Source organism: Lemur catta, chromosome 9 (genome assembly GCF_020740605.2).
Source record: "Lemur catta isolate mLemCat1 chromosome 9, mLemCat1.pri, whole genome shotgun sequence".
NCBI classification, from domain to species: Eukaryota; Metazoa; Chordata; class Mammalia; order Primates; family Lemuridae; genus Lemur; species Lemur catta.
In genome coordinates, this window is record NC_059136.1 from 520,434 (window position 1) to 536,379 (window position 15,946).

Consider the following 15,946-nt stretch of genomic DNA (forward strand, 5'->3'; position numbering starts at 1 on the left):
CCCATCTGTGAAGCGGGAATAAGGACAGCGCTCTCCTCGCAGGGGTGCGTGGGGCTGCGAGGGACAAGGTGTGGGAGGCTCGGCGCACACCGTGCAGCGCGGTGGGCGCACCAGGCCTTGCCGTGGGCCTTGCCTTCTGACAGGGGCCTCGCCATTCTGCCGCACGCCGTGGAGGGTCCACGCGGCCAGGCCCCCACTTCCCAGGCTCCCGGGACGCTGCCAAGGGCACACGGGGACGGGGGGGTCCAGCGCCTGCACCACTTACTCGTAAGGGATCTTCTTGAAGACCAGGTGGTCCAGCAGGGTCAGCTGCTCCGCAATCTCCAGGGCTGAGTGGCTCTCGAAGGGCTCGGCCTTGACGCCGTCGGCCTGGGGGAGGGTCTGCGTCAGGCTCACACGGCAGCAGCGTGGCCAGCTGGTCACGCGTGGCAGCACGGGCTCTGGAGACGACCGCCTGTGCCCCGTGACTTCTGCTTTCTCACGTTCACTGCGGCCTGCCCAGGGGCCACGGCCCGCCCTGGGCACAGGGAACTGGGCCACCCTCGGCCAGGCGTCCCCTCCCTCCTGCTTCCTGTGTGCACGGCCCCGAGGCCACGCGGCCAGGCCCTCGCCAGACCCCGAGACACGGAGACCAGAAAACACCGGCCCCGACTGGGGAGCCCAGGCCCCGGGGTTCCGAGTCACGTGTGTGGAGCAGGGACCCCAGCAGGGAAGGGGCCTGTGTGCTGGGGGTGGGGAGTTCCTGGCGGAGCTGCCTGGGCAGGGGGCAGCATGCGCAGACGCCAGGTGCAGGAGTGTGGGGACGGGGACACTGGGCTTTCAGGGATGTGGGGGGGGCGAGTGGCAGGGCAAGGACCCAGCGTGGGGGTTGCTCACGAGGGGCCGCGTGAATAGACGAGGCGGGGGGGGGGGAGGCAGCTCGGCCCCTTCCCTCCCGGGGCCCTGCTGTGCCGGCAGGACACCGACTGCCAGAGCCCGGCCGCGGTGGGAACGGCCCCTGCCGGCTCCCTCTGCTCCTCTGGGCGCGGCCTGGGAAGAGGAGACCCTGGGGGCAGGGTCAGAACCAGCACCTTCCGCTCCTTGCCAGCTTTGCAAACCCACACAGAGGGGCCGTCTGCTCTCTGGTGAGGCCCATGTGGGCTCTGGGGTCAAAAGGGCCCGGGCAGCTCGGCTGCCTTTGTTCTAGAAGAGCCTCAGGCTGTTCCAGAAGGGACAAGGAGCCCTCGAGCTGCTGAGGGGCAAACACTCCAGGCAGGTGCCTCTCCGGGCAGGAGGTGGGCACGTCCTCACCCTTCCCCGCAGGGTTTGCGCAGCTCGGGGGCCCACGCTGGGGGAGGTGGGGTCCCTGCAGGGCCCTGCGGCTGCTGCCTGGGGGCCGTGGCTGGTGCTCCAAGGTGCCTCCCTGGGAAGGGGTCGTGGTGGGGAGGGGGTCAGAATCCAGGGCCCCGAGTGCTCCTGCCGCAGACTTTAAACAGATGGAAGGGCTGAGCCACGGGGCACAGTCTCCACCTCCAGGGAGCATCCCGGCTGCGCGGTGCGGGGCGGCTGGCAGTGGCATCCCGGGGTGCGCGTCACCACCCCGGGAAACGCGCCTGAGCCGGCAATGCCAGGAACGTGAGGCTCTCGCTCCTGCGCTCTGCGGGGAGTGCACCCCCCCACCGCTCACGCCCCCCGCGGTAGGCATGGCCCTGTCCCTGCTGCCGTCACTCCTGGGCAGGTGGGCCGGAACATGCGGCGAGGCCTCGCTCTGGCAGCCAGACCCGAGTGTGAGCGTGGCTCTCGCCACGGCCTTAGGGGCCACACACACCCCAGCCCCAGCGGCCTGTCTGTGCCGACAGAGCCCGTCACGGCTGTGCTCAGAGCCAGCCACAGGCCCCGCAGCCCAGTCCTTCCTTCCACCCGCCCCCGGGACAGCAAGAGAAAGCACAGGGACAAGGGCAGTGACGGGGACAAAGGGTGGAGCATGGGGGAGGGGGCGTCACGGGTCCAATGTGCCCCCGTGAAAGGCGTGTTGGAGTCCTTGTCCCCCCACCCGGGCGTGTGGCCTCACAGTGGCCCCAGTGTCCACGGACTCCACGTCCACAGACTCCACCAGTTGCAGATTGAAAATATTTGGGAAAAAAAATTCTACAAAGTTCCAAAAAGCAAAACTTGAGTTTGCCACGCACGACCTGACTCCACCCAGGTGCAGTGCCGTGTGGGCTTCGTTTCGGGGTCACGGGTAACCCAGAGGTGGCGAGGGCGCGGGAGGACACACGTGGGTCACGTGCAAACACTGCAGTGCTTTGTAGCAGGGATGTGAGCACCTGCGGGTTTGGCATCCGAGGGAGGTGCCAGGAGCCCCCCACGGCCACGGGGACGCCTGTGCTCGGGGACGAGGCTTGGTGGACGGGGTCAAGGTGAGGTCCCTGGGTGGGCCCTGGCCCCGCACGACTGGGGTCCTTAGAAAAGGGAAATGTGGACGCAGGGACAGACGTGCATGGAGGGAAGATGGTGCAGCCATGTGGGGAGGGCACAGCCACACGGCCATGGTGGCAGCCACCAGCCGGGGCCCCCAGAGCCGTCACGGCCGGAGTGGGGTCCAGCTGACACCCTCATTTCACACTCTGCCCTCTGGACCGTGGGAGAACAAAGCCCGTCAGTGAAGCTGCCCTGTTAGTGGCACTTGGTCATGGCAGCCACAGGAAATGGACACAGGTGGCGGCTGTGCCCGCCGGGGGGCCTGGGTGGGAAGGAGGGGAGGGCAACCCGCTCACCATCTGCACGATCTCCTCCAGCGTGATCTGGTTGTCGCCTGGGTCCTCCTGGGTCAGCGTCCTGGGGACGAGGGCCAGGTGAGCCCCCCGCCGGCCGGCCCCCCACACCCTCGGGCTCTCGTCCCGCCTTCTTCCTGCAGTCCTGACCCTCCTGGCTGGGAGGTGCCCGTCTGTCTGGCTGTGGGGACGGCAGCCCCATCCCCTGGCAGGGCAGGGAGCCCGTGGGGCAGGGACCAGCACAGGGCGGGGCGTGCAGCAGGCGCGCCTGGTGCGCGTGGAACAGGGACACGCGAGGGAGAGCTGCTCAGCTCTGCGGGAGCAGGGCCGCCCCAAGGCCCGGCCTCGGCCAGACGGAGGCTGCAGACCCCACGGCTGTGTCAAGCAAGGGCGGAGGAGGGGGGTGCAGGGCTATGCCGGGAAATGAGGGTGGACCCTCAACATCACGCCAAAGTGCTTCCCACGCCCGACCCTGGCTGTGAAGGGGTGTGAGGCCCCAGGAGGCTCCGGGCATGGGCGCATCTCCACCCCGGCACACCCTGCCCAGTGTCCCCTGCCTGAGAGGGGCCCTGTCACCTCCTGGTACACCCTGCCCGGTATCCCCTGCCTGAGAGGGACCCTGTCACCTCCCGGTACACCCTGCCCGGTGTCCCCTGCCTGAGAGGGGCCTGTCATCTCCCGGCCTCACCTGATGATGTTGGCAGCTGCCTTGCGCTCCTGGGTCAGGAGCTCCGGGTCGTGCATCACCTCCTCCAGGAAGCCGATCACCTTGCACTTGAGCTCGTCGTTGGTCTCAAAGTCCTGCGGGAAGATGTGACGGTGACTCTGGCTACTGTTTTCCAACTGCGGGGCAGTGGCCGGGGCCAGGCCAGAGGAGGGAGCCGCGGTCTCTGTGTCTGCCCACGGAGGGCTGCCCTGCCTCGGTGCCCCTCTGCTGGCCGTGCAGCGGGAGCAGCAGGCCCAGGGCACAGAGGGTCTGAGAACAAGGACTGGGGGCAAGGCCGGGACCAGCGCTCTGCGGGGCACAGATCCAGCTGCACCTGCTGCAGACAGGTGGGCAGACAGCGGCCCCTGGAATGACCTCGATGCCCTCCTGGGACCCCCAGCAGGGCCTTCCGGGAATATTGGCGGCACACGGGGGCACTGCCCTCCCGCCGCCCCCGTTGGCCATCAGCTCTCTCTGCCGGCAGCTGCTTCCTGGGGGCTGGCACCCGAGGGTCCCTGCCCAGGGAGGACCCCGCCCACCTGCGCGTGCTTGGAGACCCAGTGGCGCAGCACGTTCAGGACGCGGTTGGTGGCCGCCCTGCGGATCACAAACTCCTTGTCTCCGTTCCTCTGGTCGGGGGGGAAGCCTGGTGGTGCACGGCAGAGGGGACAGGGGACACGTGAGGAGAAACAGCTCGACCCCTGTCTGGAACCAAGGCTCGGACCTGGCTGAGCTGGGCGGGAGGCCACGGACAGGGGCCTGACACAATATCTAACAGCCAACTTTGGAGCCGTAGCAGAGACGCCAAGCTCTCTGGGGACACGGCCCACACATGCCTCTCCCAGATGCTCCAGCTGTCGGGGCCCCCCAAGCAGGGCCGCAGGGCCACACCCCCCCCCAGGACGAGAGCTGTGGGACCAAGGCTGCGGAAGCGGGGGTGGCAGGTGGGGGTGACAGAGGCTCCTGCAGGCTTTACCCTGAGCAGACGTCGGCCAGCGAGTGGGAGGGAAGGGGCCAGGCAGGGGGCCCCCAAGACTGCAGGAAGAGAGTCTGGGCTGCGGGCGGGGCAGAGAGGCCGGCGTGGGCGCCATTACCAGGACGACTGTGCCCTTGGCTGCGCACTAAGCACCCGGCTGAAGGTCGGGCGTCACCTGCCGCAGCCTCGGGCGGGGGCTGATCTGAGGGGACCCTGCGAGCGGCCACCACGCACCTGCGCTGGCCAGCGACATCCGCCGGAACTTCTCCTTGTTGGGGGCGCCCTCGTTGGCGCCCGCGGTCGCTATGGCGAAGGCGGAGGCGGCCGACAAGGCACTGCGGTTGTTGTCCAGCTCGCGGCAGGACGTCATGACGACCCCGTTGTTGTAAGAGAAGAGCGGGAACTCTGCGGACACAGCCCGGCCGTGAGCGAGCGGGGCCCGGCCGGGAGCAGCCTCCGGGCGGGCGTGGGGTCGGCGCATTGGGTGGGGCTGGCGTGTGCGCGCCTGTCCCTTATGGTCCCCAGGACGGGTCAGGCCGCGAGGCCCTGCTGCCTCCTGCCGCTGAGGAGCCTCCAACCTCCCCTTCCGCCTCTCGCAGCTCCCAGCCCCGGCACCCTCAGGCGGGCGGGACACGGGGTGGCTTAGGGACCACATCACACGTTTCCTCGTCCTGCAGCCTACGTGCAATGAGCACATGACTTGTCGCATGTCTGACATCCACAGTTCACACCGACAGGCTCACGGGCAGGTGGGGTGGAGAGAGCACTGCACTGGGAGTCCATCTACCCTGTTGAAATTCTCCCCAACCCCTTACTAGCTGTGTGACCTTGGGTAAATTACTTAACCTCTCTGAGTCTCAGTGATCTCTGGGCAACAGGGACAATACCCACTTCAAAAGGTGGATACAAAGATTGAGGAGATACCACAGATGAAAGTACTTTGTATGTGACGCAAAGCTGTATAAAGGCCATGGAATATCATCGCTATTTATAGTAGTATTCTTTAGTGGTGCTCATGGTAGAAGTGACTCCGGAAGCCTTTAGCTTCACCCCGAGAGTCTCTGGAAAGCAGCCCGCACTCGGGACACAGCGGCAGAGCTCGTGCTGTGAGGCACAAGTCGTGTATCTGAAGGACGCAGAGCGTATTTCCAACACCTGGCTCTGCGGGGATCCGTTCCGCGTGTCGGAGACGCGGTGGTGCCGCGGTTCTCCCCGAGGCCAGGCGGCCCCGACCACCCGGTTTCTCCCGAAGGCCGGGGCAGGGGGGCTCGGGGCACAGCTGCCCCTCACGGGGAGCAGGGCGCGGGGACGTGGCCGGGGAGGTGGCGTGGGGACGTGGCCGGGGAGGTGGCCGGGGAGCAGGGCGCGGGGACGTGGCCGGGGAGCAGGGCGCGGGGAGGTGGCCGGGGAGGGGACGTGGCCGGGGAGCAGGGCACGGGGAGGTAGCCGGGGAGGGGATGTGGCCGGGGAGCAGGGCGTGGGGAGGTGGCCAGGGAGGTGGCGTGGGGAAGTGGCGTGGGGACGTGGCTGGGGAGGGCAGGCCCGGGCGCCTCCTACCTGCGGGGGGGGGGGCAGGGGCGTGATGGGACCCGGACGCCAAACAGCGTCGCAGGCCCCTGCGGGACCGCGGGTCTGGGCTGTCGGGGGCAACGTAACCCTGCGCGGGGTCATTTCCCTTATGGGAACCTGGCCGCTCTGCAAGGCTGCGGGGCGCTGCGGGGCCCCAGCAAATGCCTCTGACATGGACGCGCCCCGGCCCCGCTGTGCGCATGCGCGGGGGTAAGTGCGGTCCTGTCTGAGGGTGACAGTCAGGACCCCTGACCCCACCGCCCCGACCCGGCTCCAGCACCCGCAGCCGCTCGGGGTCAGGAAGCCTGAGAGTGGCCCTGCTGTCAGGAGTCACCCACGCAGCGTGCGGGGACAGCCCTGCCCTCTGCTCGCCCGGCCGCGCCGTCCGGACCCCCGTGCGGGGCAGGGGCTGTACCTGAGGAGCTTTTGCTTCTGACTGACTTTGGTGTCGTTGGGGATTTGGTGGGTGACGTTTCAGCGTCTCCGTCGTCACTCTGGTTTTGATCAACGTCTGACTCTTCCCTCACGGAGACTTCTGAGCCTGGGAGGAAAAAGAGAAGTAATTGTATTTTTCTCAGTTATTCACTGATTTTAAAATTCATGCCTATAATTTACTGACGCCAAACAGAGTCAATCCGGGACGTGCAGACTGAAGAAAGTTTAACGGCTCCCTTTGCTGCAGGACTTATCAGAACCTTTCACGTGCTAACGGGCACCATGACTCTCCAGGGTGTCTTCTGCTCCACCAGGGCTTCTCAGACCCGGGCAGACGCACGGTGCCCCCTGCTAGGACACAAAGCCTCTGTCCCCGCCCTGTGGGGCAGGAGGAGCAGCCGGAGGCCTCGCCGGGTGGGGTTGAGGCCGGACCTCCGCCCGTGCGTCCACTCACTCTGCTTGCCGGGCGCCGCGGGGTCCTCGGGCCTCTCGGGGGCGGCGTCGCCCTCGTCGGGAATCTTGCTGGCGAAGCCGCCGGACACGTAGAGCTTGCTGGTGTCCAGCGTGGCCTTGCCGAAGGGCGCCATGGCGGAGTACACGCCGGCGCAGCCATTGGGGCTGCAGCCCAGCGTGGCCAGCTCCAGCGCCTTGCCGCCCGTGATGATGGGGATGTTCAGCGACAGCTTGCGCCGGCGGCTGGGCGAGGACGTCTTGGCGATGGACAGCGGGGGCGGCGAGGAGAACTTGCGGGTGGCGCGGGGGGACTTGGGGGGGTCGCCGTACAGAAGCTTGTTGTTCTGGCCGCTGGCAAACAGCAGCTCCAGCGACCTGCGGGGAGGCAGGGTGAGGAGGACGGTCGGGGGAGGCAGCCAGGGCGCCCCGCTCCCTCCACCCCCGAGACCCGGGGCTGATCCTCCGAGCAGGGACCCTGGGAGCAGACGGCCCGGGGCCCAGGGCAGGGACGGCGAGTGTCCTGCTCCCCGGGGTTTGGGCGGGGACTCGGGGCCTCCGTGGCAGCGTCTGACCCGAGGTGCTCGGGGTCCCCTGACCTGTAGGCTCGCGAAGCCCCCCATCCCGCACAGGGCCCGCGCCCACCTACGCACGCCGACCTCAGCCCCAGGGAGGTCCTGGCACGTTCTGCGGCTGAGGAAGCTGAGCCCAGAGACAGGGAATGACGCGTCTGATGCCTCCGACGCTAAACCCGGGTCCCTTCCATCCCACCACGGTACTCGAGCAGCCTCCCGCGCAGACTTGGGGGGACGGGAGCTGAACGAGGGGTCTCCCAGCAGCCTGTGCCCACCACCCTCCCGGCAGACCACAGCGCCCAAGCCGGGGTGTCTGCCCTGCGCTGTGCACGGACCGGCCTGGCCTCCCGACCGGCGCTGTGGCCGCAGGAGGTAGCTACTCTCATCCCCACGTCACGGACAGGAAGCTGAGGCTCAGAAGTGACATGGCCAGGGCCATGGGGCTTGAACCTGGACTTGAACCTGCCTCTCTGCTGTGGGGGCGGCTTGGCCCCGGGATTGATCGGGGTTACTCTGTGGGCGAGAAGCCATCCTGGATGGGTGGGTTCTGCTTTCTCGGGGCCCTGGGAAGCTGATCACTGAGGTTCCGCAAGCTCCTGCCCTGCCTGAGGCCTGAGGTGTGGATGCAGGAGCGGGGGCTGGAATGGGAGGTGCATTTGGGCACTGTGGCCACCGGGGCACTGGGGGCCTGGGGGCGTCCCTGCCCTCAGAATTCCACCCGCAGGGACCCCTGTCCTGCTGGGGGAGGCCCTGGAGCTCTGGTTGGGGCAGAGAAGTGAGGACGGCGGGAGGGAGGGTCTGACTGTCACCCAGACTCGGACGAGAGCGGCTGACGACACCAGGTCCCCACCCAGCCCTGACTCCTGGAGCCGGGGCAAGTCCCTCGGCCGTCTGGGCCCAGCTGGCATGATGGCAGTTGGGGAAGGTGGCCTGGAAGCCAAGGCTGGGGCTGCCCACCCTGCTACGCTGCGTCCCCCAGTGTGCCAAGCAGGGACCAGACTCATCCTCCCTTCCCTCCTCCCTCCCGTCCCCCTGTTCTCTCCTTTCGTGTGTGGAGAAAGTGGGGCCGCCCGTCCCTGGGCGAAGGGTGGGACCCCAGGCTCCCTGGGGGGGGTCAGAGGGAAGAGCGGGGGGAGGACAAGTGCACCCCCACACCCTGAGCCCCCCATGCCCTGCACTCCTCACAGGCAGCCTTGCTCCTGGGGGGGTGTGCACCCCCCAGCTCCCCGACACAGGGCTCAGCCTCCCCAGGCCTGGCAGGTGCGCGGGGGTGGGTTCGCGTGGGGGCAGGGGGCAGGTGTGTGGGGGGGTGGGTATGCGTGGGGGGCGGGGGCAGGTGCGCGGGGGCAGGGGCAGGTGCGCGGGGGCAGGTGCATGGGGGGCGGGGGCAGGTGTGTGGGGGGGGTGGGTATGCGTGGGGGGCGGGGGCAGGTGCTCGGGGGCGGGGGCAGGTGCGCGGGGGCAGGTGCATGGGGGGCGGGGGCAGGTGTGTGGGGGGGTGGGTATGCGTGGGGGGCGGGGGCAGGTGCTCGGGGGCGGGGGCAGGTGCGCGGGGGCAGGTGCATGGGGGGCGGGGGCAGGTGTGTGGGGGGGTGGGTTCGCGTGGGGGGCGGGGGCAAGTGCGTGGGGGCGGGTTCGCGTGGGGGGCAGGGGCAGGTGCGCGGGGGTGGGTTCACGTGGGGGGCGGGGGCAGGTGCATGGGGGGCGGGGGCAGGTGCATGGGGGGCGGGGGCAGGTGCGCGGGGGGCGGGGCGCAGCCACCTGGCGGGGATGGCGCTGATGGGCTTCCGGTAGATGGTGATGAGCTTGTCCAGCACGACGGCGGCGCGGGTGAACACGCGGTAGGAGTGCAGGAAGGTGTTGAGGAAGTCGATGCTCAGGAAGCGCAGGTCGGTCAGCCGCTCCAGCAGCCGCGCCACGCTGGCGTAGCGAATCTGCAGCACCTTGCAGGAGTTCATGGTCTTGCTGAAGCGGATGTCCACGTCATCGCAGTACAGGGAGGCGTCGGACCTGGGGCAGGAAGGACGCAGAGGTGACGAGGGCCTGCGGGTGTCTCAGCCCACGCTGCCCTTCCCCCAGGCAGCTCCCCACGGCGTCACCGTGGCCCCCGCGGCCAGCCAAGGACAGGGAGGCTGGAGGTGACACTGGAGAAGGACTGCAATGGCTTCTTCCCAACACCCCAAAACCCGGCGTCAGAGAACCAGCGTTGGCGACACCGGAGAGACCCCACACGCTAGGAGATGTGCAGCGAGTCACTGAGCACACAGGACAGACAGGAGCACCGTTCACGGAACCGTGATGTGACGTTCACGCCGCGTGTCTCTCAGAGCCCAGGGTCTGCCCGCTGACGGGCGCGGGACCAGGACGTGGTTTGGACTTGCTCGTGGCTGCCGGGAGACGAGGACAGTTTGCCGGGTGCCGCCGGCCGGAGCGCAGGCTGAGCCAGGTCTGCCCCGCACAAGCCTTCTCGGTGGCGACTGCGTGAGCTTGCCGTCTGCAGCCTCCACCAGCCGTCGTGGGGACCAGCTGCCCAGAACGTGGCCGAGCCACGGTGCCTGCTGGCAGCTAAGCCATGGCCACAGCGGGGTCTGTCACGGTCTTGCACAACAGGGGGTTTGCACACTCTGGACCCCGAATCTTTGCCACCACGTTCTACTTTCTGTTTGGCACCAAGAATCGGGGTCAAATCTAGTGCTCACTCTGTCTCCTTCCTTTTCCTTGTTCCTTAGCAACGATGACTGTACCTCACCTAGTTGCTTCATGTGCATTTGGCAGCTGCCCCAGATCTGTCCTGTCCTGGGGGACGTGGCTGGGGGGACTCGCCAGCGAGCAGATGAACACGCTCAGCATCGGCAGGAAGAGCCTGGCAAGCTCGTCACGAGGAGCTCATGGGGGAAACGCTTAAAAACACGGTTTGGCCCGTGGGAGGCTCCGCACCTGCGGTGTGTGGGGAGAACAGGGCACCGGCGTCACCTGCAGCCTTGTTCCCTGTGTGTCCTTGGACAAGGCCTCAGTTTCCCTCTCTGTAAAATGGGAATGGTAAGATCTGCCTCACGAGACTTTCCTGGCATTTGCTAGAATCGCCGACTCCAGGGCCCGGCGCAGGCAGGAGGCAGCGAGGGGAGGTTGGTCCGAGTCACCGGCTCTCGGGAGGCCGACAGCGCGGAGCAAGTGAGCGGCGACATGGCCTCACCTTGACACTTGCTGAAGGAATTTTCTCTGGAAACATCCCTGGGATTTGAAACATTAATGAATACACCAGCTTTACCAAGTGTCTTTGGAGAGCAGGGCAACAGGGATTCCTTCCGGGGATGAGGGAACACGGACAGAGCAGAGTGCGGGGCCGCATGCCGACCCTGTAGCGCGGAGGCCGTGCCGGGAGCACAGCGACGCCCCGCCCAGCCCGGCTCCGCTGCAGGGCACAGTGCGTTTCAGAAAATGCCAGTTTTATTTCAGGAGAACATTCGCTGCAACGTGAAGGGGGCGCTCTGAGACCAGGAGGTTTCCTGGGTGTGAGGGCAGACTGGTGACTCGCCGGCCGGCACGCAGGGACCTGCCCCAGCAAACCCGGCGAGCGGCACGTTCAGCCCTGCGAGAGCCGCTGGGACCCGGGAGGGGCCAAGAGGTCAAACTGCAGAAATGGAGGCGGCAGACAGAAGGCCTTTGCCGCAGATCCCAACGGGAGGGCGGGAAACTGCCGGGAGCCGTCGTGAGACACCCGGGCGGTGGGACGTGCTCCTGCTGGCGGCGTCACCAAACAGCCTCGTGCAGAGTCACCAGAGCCACGTCCGGCCTGCGGCTGAAGGTCTCAGTCACTGTCTCTGAGGCTGAGCCGAGTCACGCGTGTGCTGGGCGTGTTGGCCCGTGTGCTCCAGAGGGAGCCAGTGCAGCTCCTCAGGCAGCAGCCGGCCAGGCCCAGCCAACGCCGATCACTGGACCCCTCTGGCAGGGTTTGCTTCTAGCACCTTCTCCTTGGGCTCCGGCCCCTGCAGCGGGGGGACAAGTCCAGGAAAGGGCCTGTCCTTCCACACGGCTCTGTTCCAACCCTCAGCCGCTGCTGGTGTCGATGCCTCTGGCGACCCCGCCATCGTGTAAACCTGCTCCGGTCTTTCGCGTCCCCGTCTGCAGGACAGGGCAGGGCACCGAGGCAGGCGGGCCGACCGCTGCTGGGCCGCTGTGCAGACTCAGCCCGGTGGGTGCCGCGATGCATGGGCCGCGTCAGTCAGGGCTCGGCACGCGTGGCGGGGGCAGCAGCAGTAACCAGGACACATGTCACAAACCACAAACCAGGACACTCTTGACTCACGGTCTGAGAACAGGGGGCTGTGCCAGGAGCTCAGAGGCTTTGGGGGCCTTTCTAGGGACGACCACGACCCCCAAGGCTTTCTCCAGCCGCTGCCCCCATCCCAGTGGCCAACGAGGAGCTTGCCACTGTCCTGGGAACGGCCCTGGGACCTCCGGCGTGAAGCCCCGTCCTCACTGTCCCGTCCCCACTGCCTGGCTCTGCCCCACCCAGCCCCACCGTGCAGCACGCAGGGGCACGGCTGTGTCACCCTGCAAGGTCCAGCCTTGCTGTAAAACAAGAGGCACAAACAAGGAGGGGAGAGAGGTGGCAGCAAGCGCAGGAGGGACAGCCAGGGAGCCGCGCTGGACACGCACAGCCGGGAGAGCCCAGTGTCGCTAGGACGGCCAGAACCACACGCGGCACTAAACACTCAGGCACCAAACATTCACGCAGCGCGTGGACACTCGACATTCGTGAGGTCTAAAGTCGGCCCCGCCGGCAACACCCATCTCAGCCCTGTGTCCCCTACCCAGTGCAGATGGAAGCCGGGCTGTTCTCCGGGCACCTGCCCCTGCTCCTGGGAGGGGGTGGGCACCTGGCCCTGCTCCTGGGAGGGGGTGGGCACATGCCACTGGCCTACGCACCTTGCAGCGCAGGCTCACTCCCTCCGCAGGGAAGGCTGGTGTGGCAGGGAGAGGAGTGTGCACAGAGCACCATGTGTGACCAGGACGCAGGCGGCCTGGCCTCATCCACCCTCCCACGTCCTTCCCTGGTTCCCGCCAGACACTGGTCATGCACTTGATTCAGTCCGTGAGCCTTTCTGTTCCACGGGCTCTGGAACAGTCTGCCTGCCGGAGGACCTGGGACCACAGTGGCATCAAGGTCACTGCCTGTGTGACAGGCCACTGCCGCCGACCCTGCAGCCCCGTGGGACTCTCTGTCATGCCCCAACACACCACACACTTTCCTGCCTCTGAGCCGATGTCCACGCTGTTCCCTCTCCTAGGAGGCCCTTCCCCTCCCCCCCCCAGAGTGACTCCAGCCGATCCTTGAGGCAGCTCCGAGGTCCTCTTCCCTGGGACGCCTTCCTCCTGCGCCACGGATCAGCCCCTGGTCTTCCGAACCCTCCGCCTGCCCCGAAGGATCCGTAGCCTCCACTGTGTAGCCACACGGCACTGGTTTCCCATTAGCTGCCTCTGTCTCTCTCCCCGGGGACTGAGCCTGCGCGGCTCCTCTTCTTCCTCCCGGGAGGAGGGTGTTGCCAGGGGAGCCACCAGGAGGCAGGCCGGGGCGAGCAGGTCTCTGGCATGGTCACTTTCGGAGGGACGTTCCATTCACTGTGTCACCATCGTGGCTAGTTTTATTTTTCTCCCACGGGTGACTTTGCTTCCATTTTATCTGCTCATTTTACCATCCCAATGTGCACCCTTTCCGGAAAATGAGCAGGAGGGACTCACCTGCACTTCATGGTCATTCACTTGTGGTTTTTATTTCGTCATTGAAACAAATCTAGGCGGTGGGTAGATGGGAACCACCACGTCCTCCGCGTCCGAAGCGAGAAACCCAAGCTCAGAGGGGTCAAGTGACTTGTGCACGGTCACACTGGAGCCAGGACTGGGACCAGGGCTGTGGCCTTCAAGTCCAGACTTTCCCACCGGGATCCCCCACGTCTGGCTGTTCGGGGATACAGTCCCGGGAAGGGACTGAACCGCATCGACTGCGGCAGGAGCGTGGAAGTCCCGGCGCCTGACGCTGCCTGGCTCACGGCAGGTGCGTGGAGCACTCAGGCTGCTGACCTGGGCTCGGACTGGCCGTGGGTGGGAACGCAGAGGCCTGGTTACTGCCACACGTTAAATAGGGCTGCGTGTGCGGCCCCAGCGTGCGCCCTTGACAGCAAAGAGGCTGTGGGTCGCCGGACGGTTGCCCCGGTGGCAGCAGCGCGGCCCAGGTGGGAGAGGGGCCCCGGCGAGCGCCAGGTGAGCCCCGGGCAGGGGCAGAAGCCAGAGGCCAGCACGGAGGCCAGAACGCCAGGCGGCCGCGGGCAGGACAGGGAGGAGGGCGCAGCGAGGGGAGGGCGCAGACCACGGGAGCAGAGTGGCACCTGGAGCAGGTGAGGGTGGCCCCATCCCCGGAGCTGGCAGAGCCGGGCTCAGCAGGACACCAGCCCCTCGCCCCGGGGGTCCTGCAAACAAACGCACTGGCCCCGGAGCCTGGGTCTTGCTTTTTGAAATGTTCTGTGTATTCATTTTATAATTAGAGAAAGAAAGATAGTTATAAACAGAGTGCAAAAAGCTTCATTACTAACGTTAATATTTTTCCCTGAGACAGGACCTCGTGCTCCGTCGCCCAGGCTGGGGTGCAGAGGTGCGGCCTTAGCTCACTGTGACCCAGAGCTCCTGGGCTCAAGTGACCCTCCCGCCTCAGCCCCCGACTGACGTTATATTTTATTCAGCCTAAAACAAAAACCATCCGCATGTGCACCACAAATAAACCACGACAAAACCAAGCCAAAGCAGTCATCCAAACACACATCAACTCAAAACAAACAAGCAAACGTCAAAACCCCCCAAAGATGAACCCCAGCATCTTTGCGCCCCGGCAGCTGGCCTGTCCCCGTGTCCCGGCTGTCCCCACGTGGCCTCCGTCTCCGGGACGCAGCCTGGCCCGGGGGGGTCAGGAGCACTTACTTGATAATCTGGGGCACAGTGACCTTGGAGTTTTCTTCAAACGCGTTCATCATGAGCCCGTTGCACCGGATGTTGTCCACACACTGGAACCGAGAAACGACGGGTCAGAGCCTGGCTCGCCCCGCCCCGCTCCGCCCAACACTCGGTCCCCAAGCTTCAAGGGCGCTGTCCTGGCAGGGGCGGGGCAGGGGCAACCTCTGGATTCAGCCAGAGGTCAGATCCCAGCTGCGTGGCCCTGGGGGCTCACTTGACCTGCATGAGTCTGAGTCTCCCTGTCTACAACACATGGCGCCTGCCTCGCAAGACGGGTGCATCTGGCAGGGACCCCTCTGTCACTGGCCCCTGAGGTCCAGCGTCAAGGACACGACCAGATCCACAGGGGTCTGGACCCCTCTCCTGGGAGGCCGCCCAGCAGGCCCCGTCCCTGTCCCTGCCCCAGCCAGGCCCCAACCAGGCTAGGCAAGAAGGGACCCCCTGCTTTCAGGAACGGGGGACGCCACCCACCTGGCTGATGTCACTGGTCCATGCGGCCTTCTCCTGCCTGGACGAGGCCACCAGGATGACGGTGAAGGGCGGTGAGTCCTTGGGCTCCACGCCGATCTTGAAGTCCAGGTGGTCCCCGTCCTGGCCCGCTCCTTTGGCTTCCGGTTGCAAGACATGACATTAGCAGAGTGAGTGTGGCCCCTTCTGGGCTGGGACACGTCTGGGTGGCCCCTGTCCCTCACCCACGGAGTCTTTGCCTGCTAAGGCTCCAGGCCACTTGCTGCCACTTTCAGAATATTCTTTTCCTGAGTGGGGCGTCCCCGTGTCAAAGATGGAAAAACTGAGACCCAGATGCAGAAGTAGCTCTCAGCCAGGCAGGGACAGTTCCGGACCCAGAGCTGGAAGAACCTTTGGGAATCAAAGTCTGCCCTCCGCCCACCTCACACCCAGGGGTGGCTGGGGTCCCGCACAGCGGCCAAGCCAGGACAGGAAGGGGCCTCAGGGCCTCCCGCGAGCCCGGGTAGCACCAGCCAGACAAGGAACTTCAAGATCTTAGACTCTACGGACTGGGCCAGTCGCTCCCCAATGCAAAAGTAAAGTCTGAGTGTTTTATTGCTGCTCTTGACCTGAAAGTCCCTTGACTCTTGATGGCTGTTTACTTGGGAAGCCTAAGACCACGGCTTGGGGACTCTTGTCAAGGCAGCCACACTAACTGGGGGTGCACCCAGTGGGGGGCGTTGTGGAGGGTCTCTGTTGGCTGCTCTGCCGCCTGGGGCCGCGTGGCCAAGGGGCCCTGGCCTTCCCCACGTGGGCTCAGACACATCCCGCCCAACACGCGTGGGGCCTGCTGGCCTGAGGTTTCTCATCCCTTCCAACTGTGACACTTGAGAATTGTGGGGTTCCTGGCTGGGATCGAGCTGGCTTCTCTGAAAAGTGGGGTGTCTGTGTGGGTGTTGGGGGGCTGTGCTCCCGCCTCCCGGCCCAGGTGGGAAAAGAGCTCCGGGACCCACAATCCCCCTGCGTCTGG

At 66.2% G+C, this 15,946-nt stretch overlaps 1 protein-coding gene across 2 annotated transcripts in view; it reads right to left on the bottom strand.

Annotated features, from left to right (window-relative positions):
• RASGRF1 (Ras protein specific guanine nucleotide releasing factor 1) overlaps positions 1 to 15,946 on the bottom strand; it is a 78,501-nt gene that overhangs the window by 17,679 nt on the left and 44,876 nt on the right. The window contains exons 12-22 of one of the 2 annotated variants that reach the window (XM_045561039.1): positions 14,941 to 15,077; positions 14,437 to 14,519; positions 9,903 to 9,941; positions 9,220 to 9,474; positions 6,894 to 7,270; positions 6,420 to 6,545; positions 4,670 to 4,840; positions 3,999 to 4,105; positions 3,442 to 3,554; positions 2,757 to 2,817; positions 266 to 369 (exon numbers count right to left, since the gene is read on the bottom strand). In XM_045561039.1, coding sequence (XP_045416995.1) covers positions 266 to 369; positions 2,757 to 2,817; positions 3,442 to 3,554; positions 3,999 to 4,105; positions 4,670 to 4,840; positions 6,420 to 6,545; positions 6,894 to 7,270; positions 9,220 to 9,474; positions 9,903 to 9,941; positions 14,437 to 14,519; positions 14,941 to 15,077 — 1,573 coding nt within the window. The remainder of the gene's footprint in view (positions 1 to 265; positions 370 to 2,756; positions 2,818 to 3,441; positions 3,555 to 3,998; positions 4,106 to 4,669; positions 4,841 to 6,419; positions 6,546 to 6,893; positions 7,271 to 9,219; positions 9,475 to 9,902; positions 9,942 to 14,436; positions 14,520 to 14,940; positions 15,078 to 15,946) is intronic. The other variant, XM_045561038.1, reaches the window with a different exon arrangement.